At 46.4% G+C, this 19,563-nt stretch overlaps 2 protein-coding genes and 1 long non-coding RNA gene across 6 annotated transcripts in view; 1 reads left to right on the top strand and 2 right to left on the bottom strand.

Annotated features, from left to right (window-relative positions):
• Positions 1-766, bottom strand: part of ZBTB47 (zinc finger and BTB domain containing 47) — a 14,150-nt gene extending 13,384 nt beyond the window's left edge. The window contains exon 1 of the mRNA XM_040479934.1: positions 634-766. The gene's annotated coding sequence lies outside the window, so the exon portion shown is untranslated. The remainder of the gene's footprint in view (positions 1-633) is intronic.
• Positions 56-6,405, top strand: LOC121033526 (uncharacterized). Its single transcript, XR_005791958.1, has 2 exons — positions 56-535; positions 4,711-6,405. It is a non-coding gene; the product is annotated as an uncharacterized LOC121033526 (long non-coding RNA).
• Positions 5,005-19,563, bottom strand: part of NKTR (natural killer cell triggering receptor) — a 63,019-nt gene continuing 48,460 nt past the window's right edge. For 2 of the 4 annotated variants that reach the window (XM_040479926.1, XM_040479929.1), the window contains 7 exons: positions 18,607-18,694; positions 18,002-18,147; positions 13,814-16,696; positions 10,911-11,006; positions 10,106-10,162; positions 9,480-9,584; positions 5,005-7,828 (listed from right to left, as the gene is read on the bottom strand). In XM_040479926.1, coding sequence (XP_040335860.1) covers positions 7,741-7,828; positions 9,480-9,584; positions 10,106-10,162; positions 10,911-11,006; positions 13,814-16,696; positions 18,002-18,147; positions 18,607-18,694 — 3,463 coding nt within the window. In that variant the 3' untranslated portion in view covers positions 5,005-7,740. The remainder of the gene's footprint in view (positions 7,829-9,479; positions 9,585-10,105; positions 10,163-10,910; positions 11,007-13,813; positions 16,697-18,001; positions 18,148-18,606; positions 18,695-19,563) is intronic. The other 2 variants (XM_040479927.1, XM_040479928.1) reach the window with 2 other exon arrangements.

Genomic DNA, 19,563 nt, shown 5'->3' with positions numbered 1-19,563 from the left:
GGCGGAGGCGCAGGGCCGCGGCGAGTCCAGCAGCCGAGCAGCTGCGGCCCCAGAGCCTCCGGCGCGGCGGGCGGGGGGCGCGGGGCGCCGATTGGAGCCCGCGCGTCAGCTGGGGCCGCCGTCTGGACGCTTAAAGGGCCAGGCCGCCCTGCGTGCCGGCGGGGGGCGCGGACACGCGTGGTGTGCGCGGTCCCGGTGCAGCCTGCTCTGCCTCGGGCCGCAGGGGACCCCAGCCGGGTCCCACTGCTCCCATCCTAGCGGATGGGCCCCGGCCTCACTCTCTCGCGCCGAGCCCCCTTCTTGCCGGGAAGTTCGTCCGAGAGTCTAATCTCGGTGCCTTCCAGCTGCGCCACAGAGGCGGGGTCGGAGTAGGAGGCGGCCCTGAAATGGGGAAGCTGGGCGCGCCCACTCCCCAACCAGCTGCAGAAATGCTTCCACCTGCTCCCCTGAGCGACCCCAGCTGAGAGACCGAACCCCCGTACCCCAGCCGCGCTCACCACCCCCACCCTCTGGCCTGAGCTGCTTTGATCTGAGGGTGAGTCTAGGATCTCCAGCTAGCCCTGCCCCCCACAGCCCCCTTCCCCAGGGCATCCCAGAGCTCTTTTTACTCTGCGCTGGTTGGCCCATACCTACCTGGTGGCCTCCTCTGGATTTCCACAGGGCGGGGACCTGGGGCAGGAGATGCAAGAACCCGACCCCGGCTGCAGCGACCAAGCCTTTAACGGTGGCCGGCCCAGCACTAGGGAAACGCAAGATGAGAGGAGTGGGGGCCAGATGCCCAGGCCCCACTGTGCCCCTCAGCCGTGTGACCTGACCACTGCTGAGTAGCCTCCCTGCTCAGTCTCTGCTGGCCTGCGGAATGCTGCTCTGGCACGGACACCAGTGGGGGCAGGGGGCTAGCTGTGCTGGCAGGAGGCTGCAAAGGAACGCTGCCAGGCTGAGCAGGCGGCAGGGTGGGGACCGCAGGGCGCTGGCCTGGCAGGGCCCAGGTGGCGGCTGGGCCACCAGGGTGGAGAGGGGGCCTCTGTGGGCCTCTCGTGTGGCCCATGTCATCATTCAGGGGCCTTTCTGTGCCCTCGCCCCACCCCAAGCTGGCTGCTGCCCCGTTTGGGTCACTGTGATAGTGCCCCTGTCCTGGCAATACCCACACCCCTCACACACGTGCCCTTGTGCTTACACAGCAGCCCCTGCCCAGCTGTCGCAGTATCCCCTGGGTTTGCCATCTTCCTCGTGAGTGGGCAGGGTCTCTGGGGCCTGCTCAGATTGACTTGGTTCTGGGTGCCGGGAGAGGGAATGGAACAGAGGCAAAGATCCCAGGGTGACACCGTCAACACGTCTGATGGTCTTTTGCAAGACCTCCTGCAAGGGCCTCCTGACGCTGGGGCCAGGGAGAAGACATCTCAGGGGCAAAGATGGGGGCGACCAAAGAGTGCCAAGAGGAAGGGGAGGAATGCACATAGCTAGATGCAGCGTGGGAGAGACCCCAAGTGAATAAAGACACGGGAGGAGAGGTGGGGGCACAGCTGGGGACATGCCCCCAGAGGCGGCCACTGCAGACACCCTGCGTTTCTGTGGCCATGGTGGGTGCACAGCCAGCTAGCTCAGCTCCCAGAGGCTTCAGGCTGAGGCCAGGCCAGAGCCGGCCAGCATGTGGGACCAGCTGGTCACCTCAGGGCTGCTTTCTGCCTCTTCCTCGGTTCCAACCCGCTTCCTCATCTGATTCAGTGGGTCCTTGCACTGACCTGGGAGGGGGCAAGGGATGGATTGTGTACCCATTGCTTGGATTAGGACAGTGAGGCCCAGAGGAGTACAGATAATGCAGCCAGGCACCAGTGTCAGGAGCCAGGGAAAGGGGAGGCTGGGAGAGTGTGGCCTCCCCTCGGGCTGGGAGGATCCTGGCAGAGAGGACTGCACGAGACACCCTCATGGGTCTACTTTCTGCCAAAGCTTGGCAAGGGGTGTGGCCAGCCTAAGTAACGAAGGTGGGGCCCCTGGCCCCTTTGGGATTGGCTTTGGCTGTGGCGGTCAAGCCAAAGAGGGGCTGGAGTTGGGGTGAGAAGAGAGGGAATGGGGGCTCAAGGCTCCCTGAAGACCACAGCTGTTTCCCTCTTGCTTCTCTGGCCTACAGCCCATCTACTGGGGAAGCCCGAGGGCGCAGCCAGCTTTGGGAGAGGCTACTGGCACTTGGGTCACATGGGACTGCAGCTGTTTGAAGAGCCCGGTATGGTGGGCTCAAATGGGGCCACCCAAACTGTGCGAGGGCAGTCCCCAAGCTTGGCTGGGGACACCAGGCCCACCTCTTCTGATCCTGGAGAGAACAAACAGCCCAGAGGTGGTTGGGGGGATGTGTGCACGCACACTTGCACAGCACAGGACTCAGCCTCCCTGGGGTGCAGGAGGCTGTGTAGCTGCCGTAGCTGGGATGGGGAAGGACCAGAGTGGACAGTGTCAGAAAACCGAAGGGGACAAGACAGCGTGAAGTCGGTGGGATGGAAAGGGATGTTCGAGCTACCCACCAGAGGCTGACCCAGGGCCCTACAGGGACGGGAGCACAGAGCTCCGAGTGTGGAGTCGGGGGGTGTTGCCCCTGTGTTCTGCCTCCACTCAGCGCCACACTAATAGGCTACAGCTGCCGGGGTGGGGGCCTAATTCAAACCAGCAGGTTGCCTCGTTCCCTCCTGCTGTGTAAACGTCATGGCCTTGGCATGCCTCACCAGTAGCTTCCAGGATCCTCTCCCTCCCTGTTGGTTCAAGGGACTGTGGGCTTCTCATTGGTGACTTGAGCCTGGCCCTCCACATGAAACCTGTGGGCTCCTACCCTCCTCCTGGAGGCGATCCCAGGGCCCGCATCCCCTGGGCGTTTGATGTATGCTTGGCTCTAAGCATTTAATTCTCCCTATTTCCCAAGGGGGAGGCCTTGGTATCCCAGATTTTCAGATGAGGAGCTGAATTATAAAGGTCAAGCAATCTAACTAGTTAGTTAACAAACTAGAGAGTGGCAGAGCAGAACTTGAACCCAGAAAGTCTGGCTCTGGTCCAGACCCCTTATGGACTATACCACAGACTCGTTGCTCACAGAGGTCCTTTATCTCTTCAAAATAAAATCAAACTAGGCTGGAGGCATTGACATTAGTGGGGTCTTTGGCAGCCTTTCTCTGGGAATCTGGCCTGCTGGTAGAGAAGTTAGTTGCAGGAGGACCCGGGTAACCTGGGGCTGGGGGAGTGGCAGCCCAGGCCTCCATTCCCTGTAGGCCCTCTGGGAGGCCGACTCCTCTCCAGACGGGTCTGGGAAAAGGATGGGCACCACGGATTCCCATGGCCAGTTGTGCCAGTTGCGCGCACCCTCTTTTAGGGCTTATGAGCCGAGGAATGGGCAATCCACGTCTTCTTGGTGCAGATGAGCCGTCAGAGGCCCAGGAACAGACAGGATGCGGGGGTCTCTCCTGCAGCCTGAGGTCACTTTCTTTACCTTGATTTCCTCAGGGCTCTATGCCGGTTCAGACACAACAGTCCTCAGGCTGGCCTGGGTCCTGGGGCCGGGCTCTGAAACTCAGTTCAGCCTGCAGAGCTGTGAACGGTGGGCCCAGGGTCTCTAAGGGGCAGAAGCACTTGGCCTGAAGCTCGGCACAGCCCCACTCCGGCCTTGATTCACAGGGAGGAGAAGAGAAAGGGGCAAGGGCACTGCCTCTGCCCTCTACCGAAACTTTAAGGAAAACAGACCGTTAAAGCCTCCTGCCCCTTTGTGTGTGTGTGTTGTGGCAGTGTGCTCCCCTGGCCTCACACACACACAGCATCAGGCACTGACTGGAGCTGCCCGGAGTGGGTCCTGAAGACGAGCAGGTGCCCTGTTCTTCCAGGGTACCCCCTCCCTACCCCTGTCCTCAAAGGACTTCTCCCTGCCCAGCAGGATTCCTCTCAGCTTGCTTCCCAGCTCAACCCCTCACAAGTGCTGCATGGGACTTCTTTGTAGAAACCAGCAGAGTCCAGGCTCTTCTAGCATGTGAGGCATGGCTTCCGGGCCTCACCTAGTCAGCTAGTTTGCATCACCTGCGTGGCAGGTTTCTCTCTACACAGACTACAGTTTCCTTTCCCTTCCCAACAGTGGTGTCCAGCCAGTTTTCACTTGTGATAGGGACATTTTTCTTGAATTCTCTTACCTCCTATTTAACGCCCGGCTAATTCAGAACAGTCAAGGCCAAAATCCTTGACATGTTTCCCCCCAGTGCTGCCCAGCTGATCAAAATGATCACTATGAGAATGCGAACACAATGCTGGAGCTCACTAAAAAAGAACCTCACTTGGGGATTTCCCTACAGTAAGACTCTGAAGTTTTCTTTAAATTTTAATGAATCCAGATTGGACTATTGTCAGGGATTGCCTGACTTGGGGGTCTACTGTTAATTCTGAAAACTGAATCTCTGCAAGTCTTACTGTGAGAAGTTATGAGGTATTCACTAAGAAAATACAAATTCCTCTGAGTCCCGAGGAGAAAAAAGTTAATTGTACTTGCCCTGCAAATTCTCATGTGGACACTAAAAATATCACCATGAATGTTTTCTCTAAGAGCCAGTGCTCTGTGCCTAGTGAACTGGTAGAGAGGGAAGTGTGGAGGCCGTGGGTGGTTTAGTAGGTAAACGTTCTGTCCCCAAGGCAGCAACTCCCAGAGAAGATGGGACATATTCCTTCCTCAGCAAAGACCTCTGTATGCAGGTCACCTCGGCTGAATGACAACAACGGAGCCTGGAGGAAACCTGGAGTTTGCAGGGCAAGAGAGACCAAGCACCATCACTGAGCAGGTGCACCATCTGGGCAGGTGAACATCTCCGCCTGCAGTGCCTCTCCCGCCCCACCTCACGCCCCGCCGATACTCAGCCGCCAGATGGAAACGGACAGCAAAGACGAAGTCTCTTTGCCGCCTGGCTCAGCAAAGAGACTCAACATTTTCTTTTCCATTTCGGAAAGATTACTGGAAGCCTGGACGAGTAAAGAGAGATGAAACAGGCACAGATTTAGACTAAGTATATATTTTAATTTCTACAAGGTCCCCCTTTTCAAGTTTTAGGAACATTTAAATGAAGTGTATACAAATTAGACATTGCCAATATGTACAAAAGTATTCTCTACAGTTTTTGAACAATACCAGCTATATCATGTTTCATTTGCAGTAAACGACATTACAAAAACAGTCCAATAATACATTTTCTATTAAGAAGCACAATACACAACATAATTAAATTTTATTAAAAAATAACTTAAAATACAGAACAATCCCCTCTAGGCAGAAAAGCTGTTTCTGTAGTTCATTCAGTAAACACACAGTTGAATGCTACGGCTGAGGGCTGTTCTTGTCCATGGAAGAAACAAATGAGGCTTCCAGGGCCCACCTTGTTGGGATGAAACTCCAGCGCAACGGGCAGTGATGGTCTGTGGTAGGTGGGGTTCTGAATGGCCTGCGCCCCGCCCCCCCCAACTCCATGCCCAAATCCCAGGAACCCGCGCCTGTGCAGTCACTCCTGTGATTATGTTATGTTCTGTGGCAGAACTGACCTTAAAACAGGGAGACTTGATCAGTGGGCTTGATCTAATCACATGAACCTTAAAACAGAGGAAGAAGGCAGAGGGATGGGAGGTGTGAGAGGATGGGCCATTGAGAATTTGAAGATGGACGGGAGCACGCGAGAAGGAATGAGAAGGCTGAGGCAGAAGCCTCCAGATGACAGCCAGCAAGGAACTGAGTGAACTTGGAAGCAGATTCTTCCCCACAGCCTCCATAAAGGAATGCTGCCCTGCTGACCCTTGATTTCAGCCTTGTGAGACCCTGAGCAGAGAATCTAGCCACACTGTGCCAGACTCACAAGCTACAGAACTGGTGAGCTAAGAAATAGGCGTTGTCTTATGCTGCTAAGTTTGGGGTACTTTGTTACACAGCAGCAGAAAACAAATACATCGTCCAAGGGTAACTTTTCTTAACCTAATTAGATTTGGCAGTTTGTTGGGCTTCTGAATGTGTTTTTTTCCCCCCACTGAATATTACAGGCAACTTTTGAAAACCCTTCACATGAATCACACATTGTTTTGTGTTCACTAAGAAGTCCGTTTATTTGACTTGGGTCCTGTTTTCTGACGTACTCTATCAACCTGGCAAACAGCTGACCACTTAACCCTGTTTATGAACCTTTTACGGATGACCGTTTTAATATATCCAAGGTCTCCCCTCCACCCATCCGAGGCTGTCAAATCCCTCCAACTGAGGGCTCTTTCCCACTTCCCAGGTACCCCAAGCCAAGGCCTGGGTTGGGTTGGTGCAGAGTTCCACACCCAACATCCAGTAGGATTTTCTTCTGCGTAACTGATTAAACTGGCACTAAGGTGATTAAGTACACTTGGGGGAAAAACTCAAAGATTAAAAAAAAAAAAAAAAAAAATCACACCAGTTTTTACAGGTCAAATCCTTTTTGGAGGAACCACCCCAAACCGAAAATGTGTCATCTGTGGCAGTCGTGCACACCCTCTTCCCCTGTGTGATGTCCCGGACTTCCTCGTGTCGTGTGAGGCTTCACCGAGTCAGAGCGGGTCACGGCAGAAAGAGGAAAAACATGCTGGTGCTTAGAACAGTTCAGCTGCTGTTGTGGTATCTCTCTCTCTTACTTGAAAGACTTAAAAGCTCTGCCAAGTGTCTCCAGGATGGTGGCAGTGAGGTTTTGGTGGTACTTTGAAGTCCACTCTTCAATTGACTCTTCCCGAGGCACACATGTCAGTTACGTGTAGCAGCCCTGAGCGGCCACACAACCTTCTGGGTCAGTCCTGCCTGCTCCGGAGGACCCCAGGCCACACCTGAGCTGGAGAGAAGCCCTCCAAATATTTAAAGTGAATACAGCTCAGAAGGAACGTTTGGCGCCAGTGAATTAAAATAATAATAATAATAATAATAATAATCTCTCTTCTAGGAGATTCTAACGTAAAGTATACGTAAAGAGGCACCAAAAGGTACCGAGCACCAAAACATGAACTGGAATAGAATTGTTTCTACAATCTAAACTTGTGATAGTACTCATTAAAAAGCACATAAAACATTAGGTCCTTAGGGACAGTGCAGGTACACAGTTAAGGCCGATTTATTCTTCTGAACCTCACCTGCCAGCCAGAGTGGGCTGTATGATGACCACTTTTCCCGATCCTCTGAGACAACCAAGAAGTAAGGAAAGAATGAAGAACTCCAGAGCCACTGCCTTATATTCCTGGCTACCATCAAGTATCAATTCTGGGTGGTTTGTTCTTAAGAGCACGTATGTATGAGACTGTGTGATTGGTACATAAATATTTGGCCACCTTTAACAGTTCTTCACAGTTCTATGCTTGGCAGCATATATGCTAAAACCTGAAAAATGGGCAAAAAGAATCTGTATTCTAAGGAATACATGAGATGGAAAGAAATCATCTGTCTAAAATAATATTGCAAATGATACTTAAATTTCATGATTTCTTGATTCAAGAAAATGAAATTCATTTCCATAGTTGGCTACTGTAAAATGTGGCATAAAAATATTTTTAGGAGACATATCTGTATTTTAAATTCTGTGTACATGTAAATGAACGATAACAATTAAGTGCCTATTTTTGAAACTTATCTCTAATATTGAAATAGAACAACAGACTGCCATTAAGTTTCTCCAACTTTTAAGTTACCAGATATTTACAAATAAGATATAATTTGTATAAAAAAAGGGGGGGGGGACATTTTCAACTATATGTGCTGCTTTCACTGGGGCTCCGGTGATGAGAGTAACTTCGGTCACTTTCACTGTCAGAGCCATAAGATCTACAACTCCTGTATAACAAAAGAAATATACAGACACCTTTTAACTTCAACCCTTTGAATTCCTCTTGAAGCCTTTTTTTTTTTTTTTTCTTTTTTGATATGAGTGGCTTGAAAGCAATACTGATGTGGCAGAGCACAGTGGGTGGATGAGTGGGGTCTTGACTGTGGCAACAGTGTAGAATTTTCAAAGACGTTTTAAATGACAGAATAGTAATATCAACGTTAAGATAAAGAAACATCGCATCTTGGGAAATTACTTGAAATCCACATGCAAATGAGCAGAATAATCTTCCATGTTACCCAAACTGAACATCAATATTTAATGAGACCGAGGAAGCAAGGGATAAAAAAGGTACACAAATAGTTTCATTAAAAATATGGAAACCAAGGGGCGCCTGGGAGGCTCAGTCGGTTAAGCATCCAACTCTTGATTTCAGCTCAGGTCATGATCTCATGGTCGTGAGATGGAGCTCTGCGTGGGGCAGCTTAAGATTCTCTCCCTCTCCTTCTGCCCCTCCCTCCCTCACTTACCCCTCACTCCAAAAAAATTAAAAAAAAAAAAAAAAAAAAAAGGGAAGCCAAAAAAAAATAAATGGGGACCCCATGAGGGATGTGGGAGGAAGGTAGGGCAGGTGCATGCAGATAGGACCTCTGGGAAACTAAGTCAAGAGGACCTGGCAATTGTCACCATTCAGTTATTTTGAAAAAAATTCAGGGAGCCAGTCACTTTGCCAAATGCTAGGACATACACAGTAGACCAAGTACAGATTCCTGGGGCTCAAGGACAGTACAGAATAGTGGACAAGACAAATAGGGCACACGGCAGGGAGTTGGGGGTGGCGTAACTCAGGGTGAACAGTCAGGGCAGGCCTCCTGGGGCAGTGGGTTGCAACTGAGGCCTGCGGGGTAGGTAGGTGGGAATTGGCCATTTCAAGAGGCGTGTGTATCTCCAGGCAGAAGGAAAGGTTCTAGCACATTAAAGGAGGGAAGACAGAAAAGCCCCAGCTGGAGCTGGCAGGTAGGGAGGCCTTCAAGAGTTTCAAACAAGGGACGTGTTTAGATTATACCGATATTCAGCGAGGATCACTGACAGTAGTTGCAACGAACGGGAGAAGGGTTAAGACCAAAAAAGCAGCTAGGAAAGGGACACCATAAAAAGTCAACACAAAGACTCTTACAGTACCAGCCAAAATATGTTACATATAATGTGTGTAAACATCTGTAATATATAAAAATGTTTTTACTAAAAATTGATGATATAAACCTCAGCTCTGCTGCTGAAGCAAATGATGACATTTTAGTATACATTTTTTGATTAAAAAAAATTAACAAACCTGTTTTGCTATTTTCAGCAACTAGCCCTATTTAAAAGAATGGCCCACGGTTTAGGTGACCTTCTCTCTTTACTCCTTGCAAACTATTCAAAGATATGTAAGTATTACAAGATCCATTTTGGATTCACACATGTAACAATACCCAGCAAACCTGACCCGGCAACCCTTAACACAACGGCCACTTTTATTTAGTAGCTGCCTATGGACTGCTGAAATTCGAGAAGAGAAAAATATTTCTGTCCTCCCAAGATTATGCTTTCTCTTCTATCACCTCATGCACCAAGTGCCCACAGTACCGAGCAGTGCCCTAAAGGAGGGGGACCCACCTGGACCGCCTGCTGTAACTTCTGCCTCGGTGGTAACTGTCACTCCTTTGGCTCCTACTTCGACTCCGACTCCTGCTATAGTAGCTATCGTAAGTGTAGGACCTGCTTCAACAGCAACAACACACACTCAATTTTCCCACTCAGATACTTATATGCTTCCATTTCTTTTTATGACCTGATCAGTGTTCTCGAAAACAAGGGCCTAGATGACACTGCGAGGACACAGCTGCACAGCAAGTACTGGAAACACTGAACAATTGCCCCAGTCAGACTTACCATAGTAAAAAGAAAAATGTTCATTTATTTTCTGCGTTGAAAAATATCACGAAGTTGACAGTGAGTTAAGTTTGAATGAAGGTGGTGGATCTTACTAGGCAATTATATCCAATAAACACCTGCCATTACAACTGGTCATCAATGGTCACTTTTGACACTAGAGTACCATGGGCCAACAGATAAAAGCTGTCAAAAAGACCTCACGTAGATAGGGTAGGATTACATGAGACAAATACAGGTATCTACACTTTTCAACAGAATACAGCACTTTTGAAAAGGAAGTGAAGGGTTTTATAAAACAAGGCTTTTCAATCCCGCCCCCACAAATGGTTCCCCACCCCCGTCCGTACCTGGACCGACTGTGGGGGTCGTACGAGCTGCTCCTGGATCTGCTCCTGCTGGATGTCCTAATATTAATCACATGAGGGACCATCATCTTGTGGGTAAGGACAGGCTATATAAAAAATCTAGACATTTCTTTGCCCACCAAGGAAAAAACACAAATGAAATCCAGTAGCTGTATTTCATTTGTATATCAAAACTATGTTGTATTTTTTAAAAGCCAGGTTGGTTATCATTAGAAAGCTTATGTTTTATTCAATTCTTCTATGAGATGCACATAACGAAAGTCTCTGGGGAGGTTCGAACTGGGTGGGGAGGGAAGGGTCTGCACAGGTCAGACGTCTGTAAGTAAAATGAAGCTGCAGCACTGGAAAATGCCTGAGAGGCAAGAGGGTTTCAAGAACGTGGAAGAAATAGAGACCTGGGGTCACCCCCGACATGCTTCATCTTGTGGCCCCTGTTAACAAATCAGTCCTCCTATCCCAATCCCTACTCCGAGTCAAGAAAGAGGTGACTGCAGAGGTGAACTAAGGTTAAGGAAGATGTACTGGAGGTGGAGGGAGGGGGAGCTGGCGGGCAGGGCCTCTTTTAAATATTTTTACTGCTTCTCTTTCCTCACTCTGATAAGATCACACCCTGAGAAGAGCCAGTGAGAATCTGACAGTTCTTAGAAACAACTGGACGAGACGACAGGCCTGTCCAGTATTCAACAGTGACAGGATTCTTCTCAACAGCTCCCCCACTCTGCCTGTGCATGCCCTGAAGAGCAGACAGGATGGAGACCACACGGGAGGGCGGGGTTCACAAGCTCACCTGTGACTTTTGTAACTGCGGTAGGAGCTGCTCCGGCTTCTTGTGCGGCCTCTGCTGTACCATCCTCTGCTCCGACTTCTAGAGTAGCTTCTTGATCTACAATTAAGAGTGAAAAAGCACAATTATATTAACTCACCTTGCTGTTCAAGGCCTTACTAGTACAGTGGGAAGGGGAAAACACAACAAAAGGAAAAGTCTTTCATGGAACTCTTCATTGTGGGTGTGACAGTGGTAGCTTATGAATAGTGTTTAAACTGAACAGAATGGAATAAACCAGAACAGGCTGCTAAAGGTGTGTTCACTGGAACCCTATCTGTAATATCGGAAGAAGAAATAATCCAAATCTCCATTAATGACAGAATGGGGGAAAAAATTAATGCACAGATATACAGCAAAATATTCTAATGTAGGAAAATGACTGAACTACAGCTACATACATCAACAGAGACATCTCCTGGAACTTAATGTTAAGTGAAAAATGCATAAATAGAACACATTACGTATGTATGTATAAAGATCTTTTTGAAAACCTACAAAAACAACACTATACAAATAGAAACATCTCTGGCAAAACTGAAGAAAAACAACAAAACTATAACAAAAGTTTAGAATAATGTTCAACTTTAGAAGAAATGAGGGTAGGGATATATCAGGTATGTCAAAGCTCTATTTTTTAAACTAGATGACATTTTAAATTATTTATTTATACCTAATCATTTGTTTTATTTTTTTGTATCTATTTGATACAACAAGGAACTTAAGTAGCACGATTCTGCCCCCCCCCAGCCCGCACTCACTTGGCTCCCCACCCTTCTCCCCCAACTTTATACCTGTCATTTAGGACAGAACAATACCCCTATGTCTAGGCTGCTATGTAACATTTTCATAGTTGTTTTTGTTTTTGTTTTTTTTTTTTTAATGTTTATTTTTGAGAGAGAGAGAGCATGAGCAGGGGAGGGGCAGAGAGAGGGAGACAGAAGATCCTAAGCAGGCTCTGCACTGACAGTGGAGAGCCCGATGTGGGGCTCGAAATCACAAACCACGAGATGATGACCTGAGCCGCAGTTGGACGCTTAACCGACTGAGCCATCCAGGCGCCCCCTCATAGGTTTTATTTTATTCACTATGTACTTATGTTTTGGAAGACATGATGTGCTTCCAGTTTATCTATAAGAAAATGGAACACATTGTCTTCTAGTAAGACTCCCGTCATTTATTCAACAATTTTTTTTTCAATTACTTAACAAGTACAGAGCAGATTCTGTGAGGCGACTAAAAGATGAGTAGGAAGTAGTTCCCGACTTAGTGAAGTCACAGCGTGGTTAGGGGAGTCAGGGCCAGGCAAGTAACCAAAACAGGGAGGCTGTCCAGTCTATCAGCTGCATAACCTAAAGCAAATTCCTTAGGCTTTCTAAGCCTGTCTTCATTTCGAAGATGAAAGGCCAGCCACTCCAAAGGCAGCAGTAAGAAGCTAAGTGAGTGGCCAGCATCAACCAGAGCTCAGAACTGCTGGAGTGTGAATGATAAGGCAGACGTTGAGCAGACAGGGAGCCAAAGCAGCTCCATAGCTGACTGCACCTGGCCTATGAACCTAGAGAGAACAGGCCGGGATTCACCAGCTCTCCAGGCCTGCTGCGAGTCAGGGCAGGAGGAAGAAGAGCCCACAACACGAGCATGGAACGGTCTGAGAGGGAAGAGGAGGACCACCGGCAGGTGCCAGAAGAACGGAAAGGACTGAAAACGTGGCCTGGCACTCGTGCCAAGCACCTGAAAATAGCCCGCTTGGGGAGAAGCAGGGAGGGACGGCACAGAAGGCAGCCTGCAAGCAACTAAAGAGTAAATGGGGCACTGTTACGACAGATGGCACGTACTGGTTTCTATTTTTAAAGAAATCCGGGTGGGAAAGGGAAGATAAACAACTAGAAAGGGGAAAAAAGTTCTCGAAGATTCTTCTGTTTTAAGTTCAAGGGATGAGGACCAAGCACAATAATATATCCATGGATAGGAGTAACTAAGAGACAGTGAGGTAAAGCCGTGAACTATTTATAGAGAAAATTTAAAAAGGAATACAAATTACTAACTTCATGCCACCATCACTAATTTTTTAGTTTGTAAAAATTCTCATTCTCTGCACTGTCTATGCTGACCAAAGTTACAGGCAACCTGAACCAAAATACACAAATCTAAAGATGATCGGTCTTGCCATGCCCCTCCCCCAACCTTGAATAAAGATCAACTAGATGCAGGTCTTGGGCAGGTAACTTTGCTTCTCCGGCCCTCACCTTCCACTTGTGTAAAATGGAGGGTTAACGATCTCTAAATCCTACACGGTTCTATATGTTCAGGATTCCCTTCTACGGCATCACAGACAGGTGGGAGAACAACATCACACCTTGAAAGAGAGACACGTGCCATCTACCACGGCAACTCATCTCTGTTGCCAAAGAGCTTTAGTTGGTTAAGCTAATAGTTTTTTTTTTAAGTTCATTTATTTTGAGAGAGACAGAGACAGCGTGAGTGGGGGAGGGGCAGAGAGAGGGAGAGAGAGAATCCCAAGCAGGGTCCGCACTGTCAGCACAGAGCCTGATGTGGGGCTCAAACTCATAAACCGTGAGATCGTGACCTGAACTGAAAGCAAGAGTCGGACACTTAACGAACTGAGCCACCCAGGCACCCTGAAAAGCTAATAGTTTTTGACACTGAGCCCAAATTTTTTCCCCTAAAATCTCCACTTCCTATGCTCTCGATCTGCTCTCTGGGTCACACAGCACAAGACTTCCTCTCATTCCCTTCCAGACATTTGGAAATAGTAATCTTGTCCCTAATTCTGATGTTCTTCCAAGCTAAAAATAACAGACTCTCCGTGGGAGGGAAAAAGGAAAGAGAATAAATACAGGGCTCACCGATAAGACGATGTGGAACTTCGTGATCGACTTCTTGAGTGACTGTAGGAGACAGACCTTGTTCTGTGTCTTGATTTCGTTTCAGATTTACTTCGAGATCTGCTCGGACTCCTGGACTGGCTATCCCCATCTCGACTAGGTGTCTGCTCATCACTTGAACTCTCCTGATTTCTTGGCCTCCGGTTTAAGCGTGCTGTCTTTCTTACTTCATCAAAGAGAGACCCAGGCCGGACTTTATTTTTGCTTTTGATTTCTATCCTCAAGCCTTGTGGCTTCATCTCAGGTGCAGCAGTCAATGCCTTCACTTCCACAGTGCTGGATGTAGTAGCAGCTGGGGCGGCCACGTTCCCCACACCTTGCAGGGGCTTCCATTTATTATCTAAGAGACCGATCTGGCTCTTCTCAGCCACCTCTCTCTTCACAGTGCTTTCTGCAGCACTGGCAATGCCAGTTGGGCCGCCGTCCTGTTTGCCCATGTCCCCCATTGTTTTGCTTTCAGACATGCTGCTTTCCTGCTTTAGCTCCTCTCCCTCAGGATGCTCCGTGTGCACATCCTGCTTTAAAACAATGTTTATATCTGGGGTGTCGAGCCTTGAGTTTCCTAGAGGGGATGCCTCCTTTGCTGGGGAACTCCTATCAGGAGTGCAAATCTCCATGTTGTCATCTGTCTGAAGCACATCTTCCACTCCACTTGAGACAATTTCTGCAATATGCTGAACGTTTGAGGGAGAAGCAGCTACATTTTCATCAGTATTTAAAGCTCTAGGAGAAATGCTGAGTTTACTATCATCTTTAGTAGGCTGATCAATATCTGATGGAATCATTACTGTATTACATTTACCTGAAAGGTTGCCCTCTTCACAGGACTTCTCAGTTTGCACAATACTTTCTTTCAAGGTTTCACTGTTTTCAGAAACTTGTTTTTTCTCTTTTGCCTCCTGAATAACTTGCTTTTCACTAATCTCCTCTTCCTCCTCCTCACCAAATTCTAGTGGAGGCTGCCAATGAAATGCTTGTTTTCGTTTTGGAGCCTTGTGCTTTTTGTCTTTTTTCCCTTTCAATTTCTCTTTGGCTTTTTTGGTCTGTTCCCTTTTAAGATTTTCCTTTGACCCGTGTTTGTGCTTCCGTGCCTTTCTTCTAGCGTTTTCTGAATTGGAATAGGACCCCTCAGAATCAGAGGTTGAAGACCGCTGTTTACTTGACTTCCAAGCACCATTACCGTCAGGCAGTGAAGTACTTGCTGAAGACTTTGTTGTGGATTTGGCTTTGGTGTGAATTTCACCAAACTCTGACTCAGAATCTGATGTAGCTTCACCTTCCTCCTTATCAGAAGATGGCCGGGAAATATTTTTACTGTTTTTAGTTCCATCTCGTTCGGAGTTTGATTCTGAGTCCCATTTACTTCCTGCATAATTCTTTCTTTTGTGCTTACTGCCATTTCTAAGGTGATCAGAAAGATTCTCTTTCAAGGCTTTTTTTTTTGAACGAGGGCATTCTTGTTCGGGCTTGGATTTCTCTTCATCTCTGTTTCTCTCTTGCTTATTATTCATTTCCTTTTGGACTTGCTTCTCTTTCTCCTGGGCTGACTGTGTAACCTGAACACTTGACTGTTCACTGTCTGAAGAATAATCTAAAGATGACCTGCTTTCGCTATACTTTCTCTGACAAGACTTGTCCCTGCTTTTCATATATTTATGGCGAAGTGTCTTTTCGGAACTGCTGCTGTGCCTTTTACTAGAAGTGTTATTTTTCTTCCCGCTGGATCTGTATTTTCTCTTGGCTCGTCTTCTATCATCACTGCTAACAGAAGAGTACGACGATGATCTACTACACCGTGAATGATCACTGTATTTATTTCGTGAATGAGATCTAGATGAGGGAGACCTAGACCTCGAACGTGAACTAGCTAGACTTCGTGACCTTGTGTATGATCTGGAGTAAGATCTACTCCTAGAAGATCTGCTCCTTGACCTTGGTGAGCTTTCTGAACTTCTGTCACTGTATTTTGAATAAGCACTCCGATCACTTTCTGAATTTTTTTCTCTTTTGTGGTAGGATGATGAACTTCCAGTCTCTTTAATATTTGCTAAACTGTAAGTGCTTTGGATGGGCAGCAAGTGGGTTGTTTTAGCTTTCATTTCCTGAATTCGCTCATAAGAGGGCTTCCAGGGCTTCTGTCCAGGCTTCCACCTTGAAGGAGGGGGACTGTCACTCAGTGGTATTACAGGAATATTTTCTGCCACCACCGCTTGTACTATGACATTTTCATTTTGTGGCACTGTTGTTCTTAAAGGTTCTGTTTTAACTGGTTTGTTTTCACTTAACTGAGAGGCTGTTCTTTTTGGTGATTTTGATGCTGTCCTTTGGTGCCCTGACTTGGAACTAGATCTGGACTTTGATCTACTTCGAGAATGTGATGAGGATTTTGATGGAGTCCTTGATCTTGAGCTTCCTCTAGAGTAAGACTGTGAGTGAGATTTAGATCTGTAGGAGTCCCTGCTGGAATGGGTTGAAGAACTCTGGTCATCCTTATCAGATTTAGACCAGTCCCTCTTTGATGAGTGATGAGACGATAACGAGGAAGAACGAGATCTCCTTTCTCTATCACAAGAGGATTTCATTCGTCGGGTGGAAGATTTTGAGGATTCTATGTCAGATGGTACAATAATCCTTCTCTTCTTAGTCTGCTTGTGTCTTCTGCAGTGTTTCTGCTTTTTCGCTTTCTTTTTATGCTTCACCTTTTTCTCTTTTCTGCGTTTTTTATGGTGACCATCAGAGTGTCTTGCCGTACTAAGGTCTGAATAATATCCATTATAGGACCATGATCTGGATCTCTGGGACAAGCTTCTCTCATCCCATCGGCTTGAACAGGGGTCACTTAATCTGTAGAAAATGACCCAACATGCATGCAGTTATTTACAAGCGTGTTTCTATGCTTTAAGTTTAAAACACGTTTGCTGTCAATACAAATGCATTGACAAAAGCCCAGTGAACAACATAGTACTGACTCTATCCACACTTTGAGTACACGTAGGAAGGATAAATCAGAGGGATAGGCCTCGTGATTTCAGAGACACGCACTGACAACTACTAACAGAGTTACTTACAAAAGCACTTAGTTTAGTTTTTTGTTTTTGTTTCAATTAAGCAAAGGATTTCAAACTTGACAGAAAAATGATTTTGAGAGTCAAACCAAACCAAAGCAATTCATCACAGGAGCGCCAGTCACATCCTGAGTTCCCGCCCAGGATCTGTTCATGACCCTCTGCTTCTGGGAGCAAGTTTTGAGAGAGAGTCCAATTAAGTTCCCAAACAATTCTGTCGATTCCCTGCAGACAGAGGAGAGCTGCCTGAACTTTAAAGAGAAGCGTCTGGAGAAGCTAGCATGGCTTCTGTTTTATTTCAGCTTCACAGAGGTAATCAAGACTCTCTCTTAAGGTTTTGGTTAAATTAGTACAGAAATGGAGGAAAAAGCACATAAAAACAGATGCAGGTTTTACAATCTTAATGGTAACCTGTCACGTCAGGGCCCACAATTCAGATTCCTCCATACCACTGTGTCTAAATCACTCTCACACAGCAGATGCGCACCTTTTATTCCCTCTTCCAACTTGTAACCATACTACTGGACACTCAAAGAGGAAAAGAGACTTCTACTGTGAACGATTATAAAGGGTCCTACTGGTATGTTTTTCACTAGCTATTCTGGAGCCAGGCCCATTTCTACAACAGATATTCCACTGTGGGGTGTTACTAAGGGTAAGAGACAGGTACACTGTTGAAGCAGCAACAGTCCCTGGGGTCAGAAGTTAACCAACACGAAAGGTACAGATTTTCTATCTATTCAATCATCAGTGACTAAGAGCCAGTGACCTGGCTAGGAAAGAACCTGCTATATAATTTTTAGGTGCTGATTATTTTTAAAATTGTACAGGAAATCTCTAAGAGATTCGGTAGTTTTATAGTTTTATGAGGGAAAACAGAATCTTGATTTAAAAGCACCCTGAAGCCAATCAGCCCTCCTAGTTAATAGCTCTCTTTCTGCCAAGTATTTCCAAATGTATTCTCTTTGGTCACAGTCTAACTTTCAATGTAAGTCTTTAATGAAAAGTCCACAAGTAAGTCTCTCTCCCCTTAACGCTTAAAATATAGCAGACACAGAATTGTGCTTATACTCAATGCTCTTACTTGTCTCCTTTACTCCATTTTTCTCCACTAGGTGGTCTGTATGCTCTTAATCTCTGCATTTCCTCTTTCCAGTGAGGAGGAGTTTCACTGCTATCATCATCATCTGATTCAGAACATGATCTTGATCTTGGAGGTGTGTGATAGCGCTTTAAAAACAAAGATAGGAATAACTATTTTTAAAATACCTCTCAATTAGAGTCTGCTATAGGACAGAGTTAGGAGTAAAACCCAAAGTCAGATGCCATTCAAAGGCTATAATGATTAAAGTACCAAAACGATGGTACGAAGTTATGTCAAACGTAAGAGACTAAAAGAAATGGGATTTTTTCTTTGAAATCCTAACAGTTACCTGCATTAGACTAGATTACTCAACATACTAAGATTTCTCAACATAATCACTTATTGCTTCTCAGGCCATTTCATACTCAAAAACATAGCAATAAATTTTCATCTAACAGCAGTACGTTCCCATACCTGTGGAGAATACAGCCAGTTCCTTGAGCAGATGTTGGATTATACCTAAAATTAAGGCTGGGGTTTTGCCTATAGGCAAAAACATACTGCTTAGATAAGTAGTTTGAAAAAAGAAGTCTTAATAAACATACAATTGTACCCCTTCCTTTAATCTTCCGTCCAGATTTTGATACAGATGGTTTCTGATCACTTACAATGGGTGGAACATCAGGAATCTTCCTGGAAAAGAAAACTGAAAATTAAAAATAAGCAAATGCTAGGTGGATTTCTCAATATTTAAATGCAGAATTTATGCTCCTACAAAACAAAATCATTTCATTTAGATCCAACACCTCTGTAAAATGAAGCACTCCCTAGATAATTTTTCTAAGCAAACTCTTCAAATGCCAAAATTTAAAAAGAAAAACAAAAAAAAAGTAATCCAATTGAGTAGAAACATACCATACTATATACCTTTTTAAGCACAGTACTTCTTTTAAACAAAATTCCTTTTTATGTCTCTTGTCAAAAACAGTGATGTTCTAAGGGAATCCTAAGATATTCCTGGTTCTTATGCTTAAGTTGTGTTTTTTAAATTATTTACATATATATATATATATATATATATATATATATATATATATATATATGGAGTTTATTTAATTATTTAGAGAGAGAGAGATGGAGCACGTGCATGAGCAGGGGAGGAGCAGAGAAAGAGAATCCCAACCAGGCTCCACACTGTCAGCACAGAGCCCAATGCAGGGCTCAATCTCACGAACTGCAAGATTATGACCTGAGCCGAAAGCAAGAGCTGGACACTGAACTGGCTGAGCCAACCAGTGCCCCTATTTCAATGTTTAATAATTCATTTGTCTTCCCAACTCTGAGATAAGCTACCCCTCCTTCAATGCTGCCACCTTATGGCAATGCTAAAAGTATAGTTTTGGGGCAGCTATCATCCTCCATGCATGAGAAGTCTTCATACCTCGTTTGTTTAAAGTTTGTTTGTTTATTCTGAGAGAGAGGTGGGGGGGAGGGGGGGAGGGGACGACGGCGCGGAGATCGGAAAAGCGTCGAGAAAGACAAACTACTACAGTATCAGAATA

Source organism: Herpailurus yagouaroundi, unplaced genomic scaffold, assembly GCF_014898765.1.
Source record: "Herpailurus yagouaroundi ecotype Mexico unplaced genomic scaffold, PumYag 159, whole genome shotgun sequence".
Taxonomy (NCBI): domain Eukaryota; kingdom Metazoa; phylum Chordata; class Mammalia; order Carnivora; family Felidae; genus Herpailurus; species Herpailurus yagouaroundi.
Note: the sequence above shows the minus strand (reverse complement) of the source record. Positions and strands in the feature narration are given on the sequence as shown.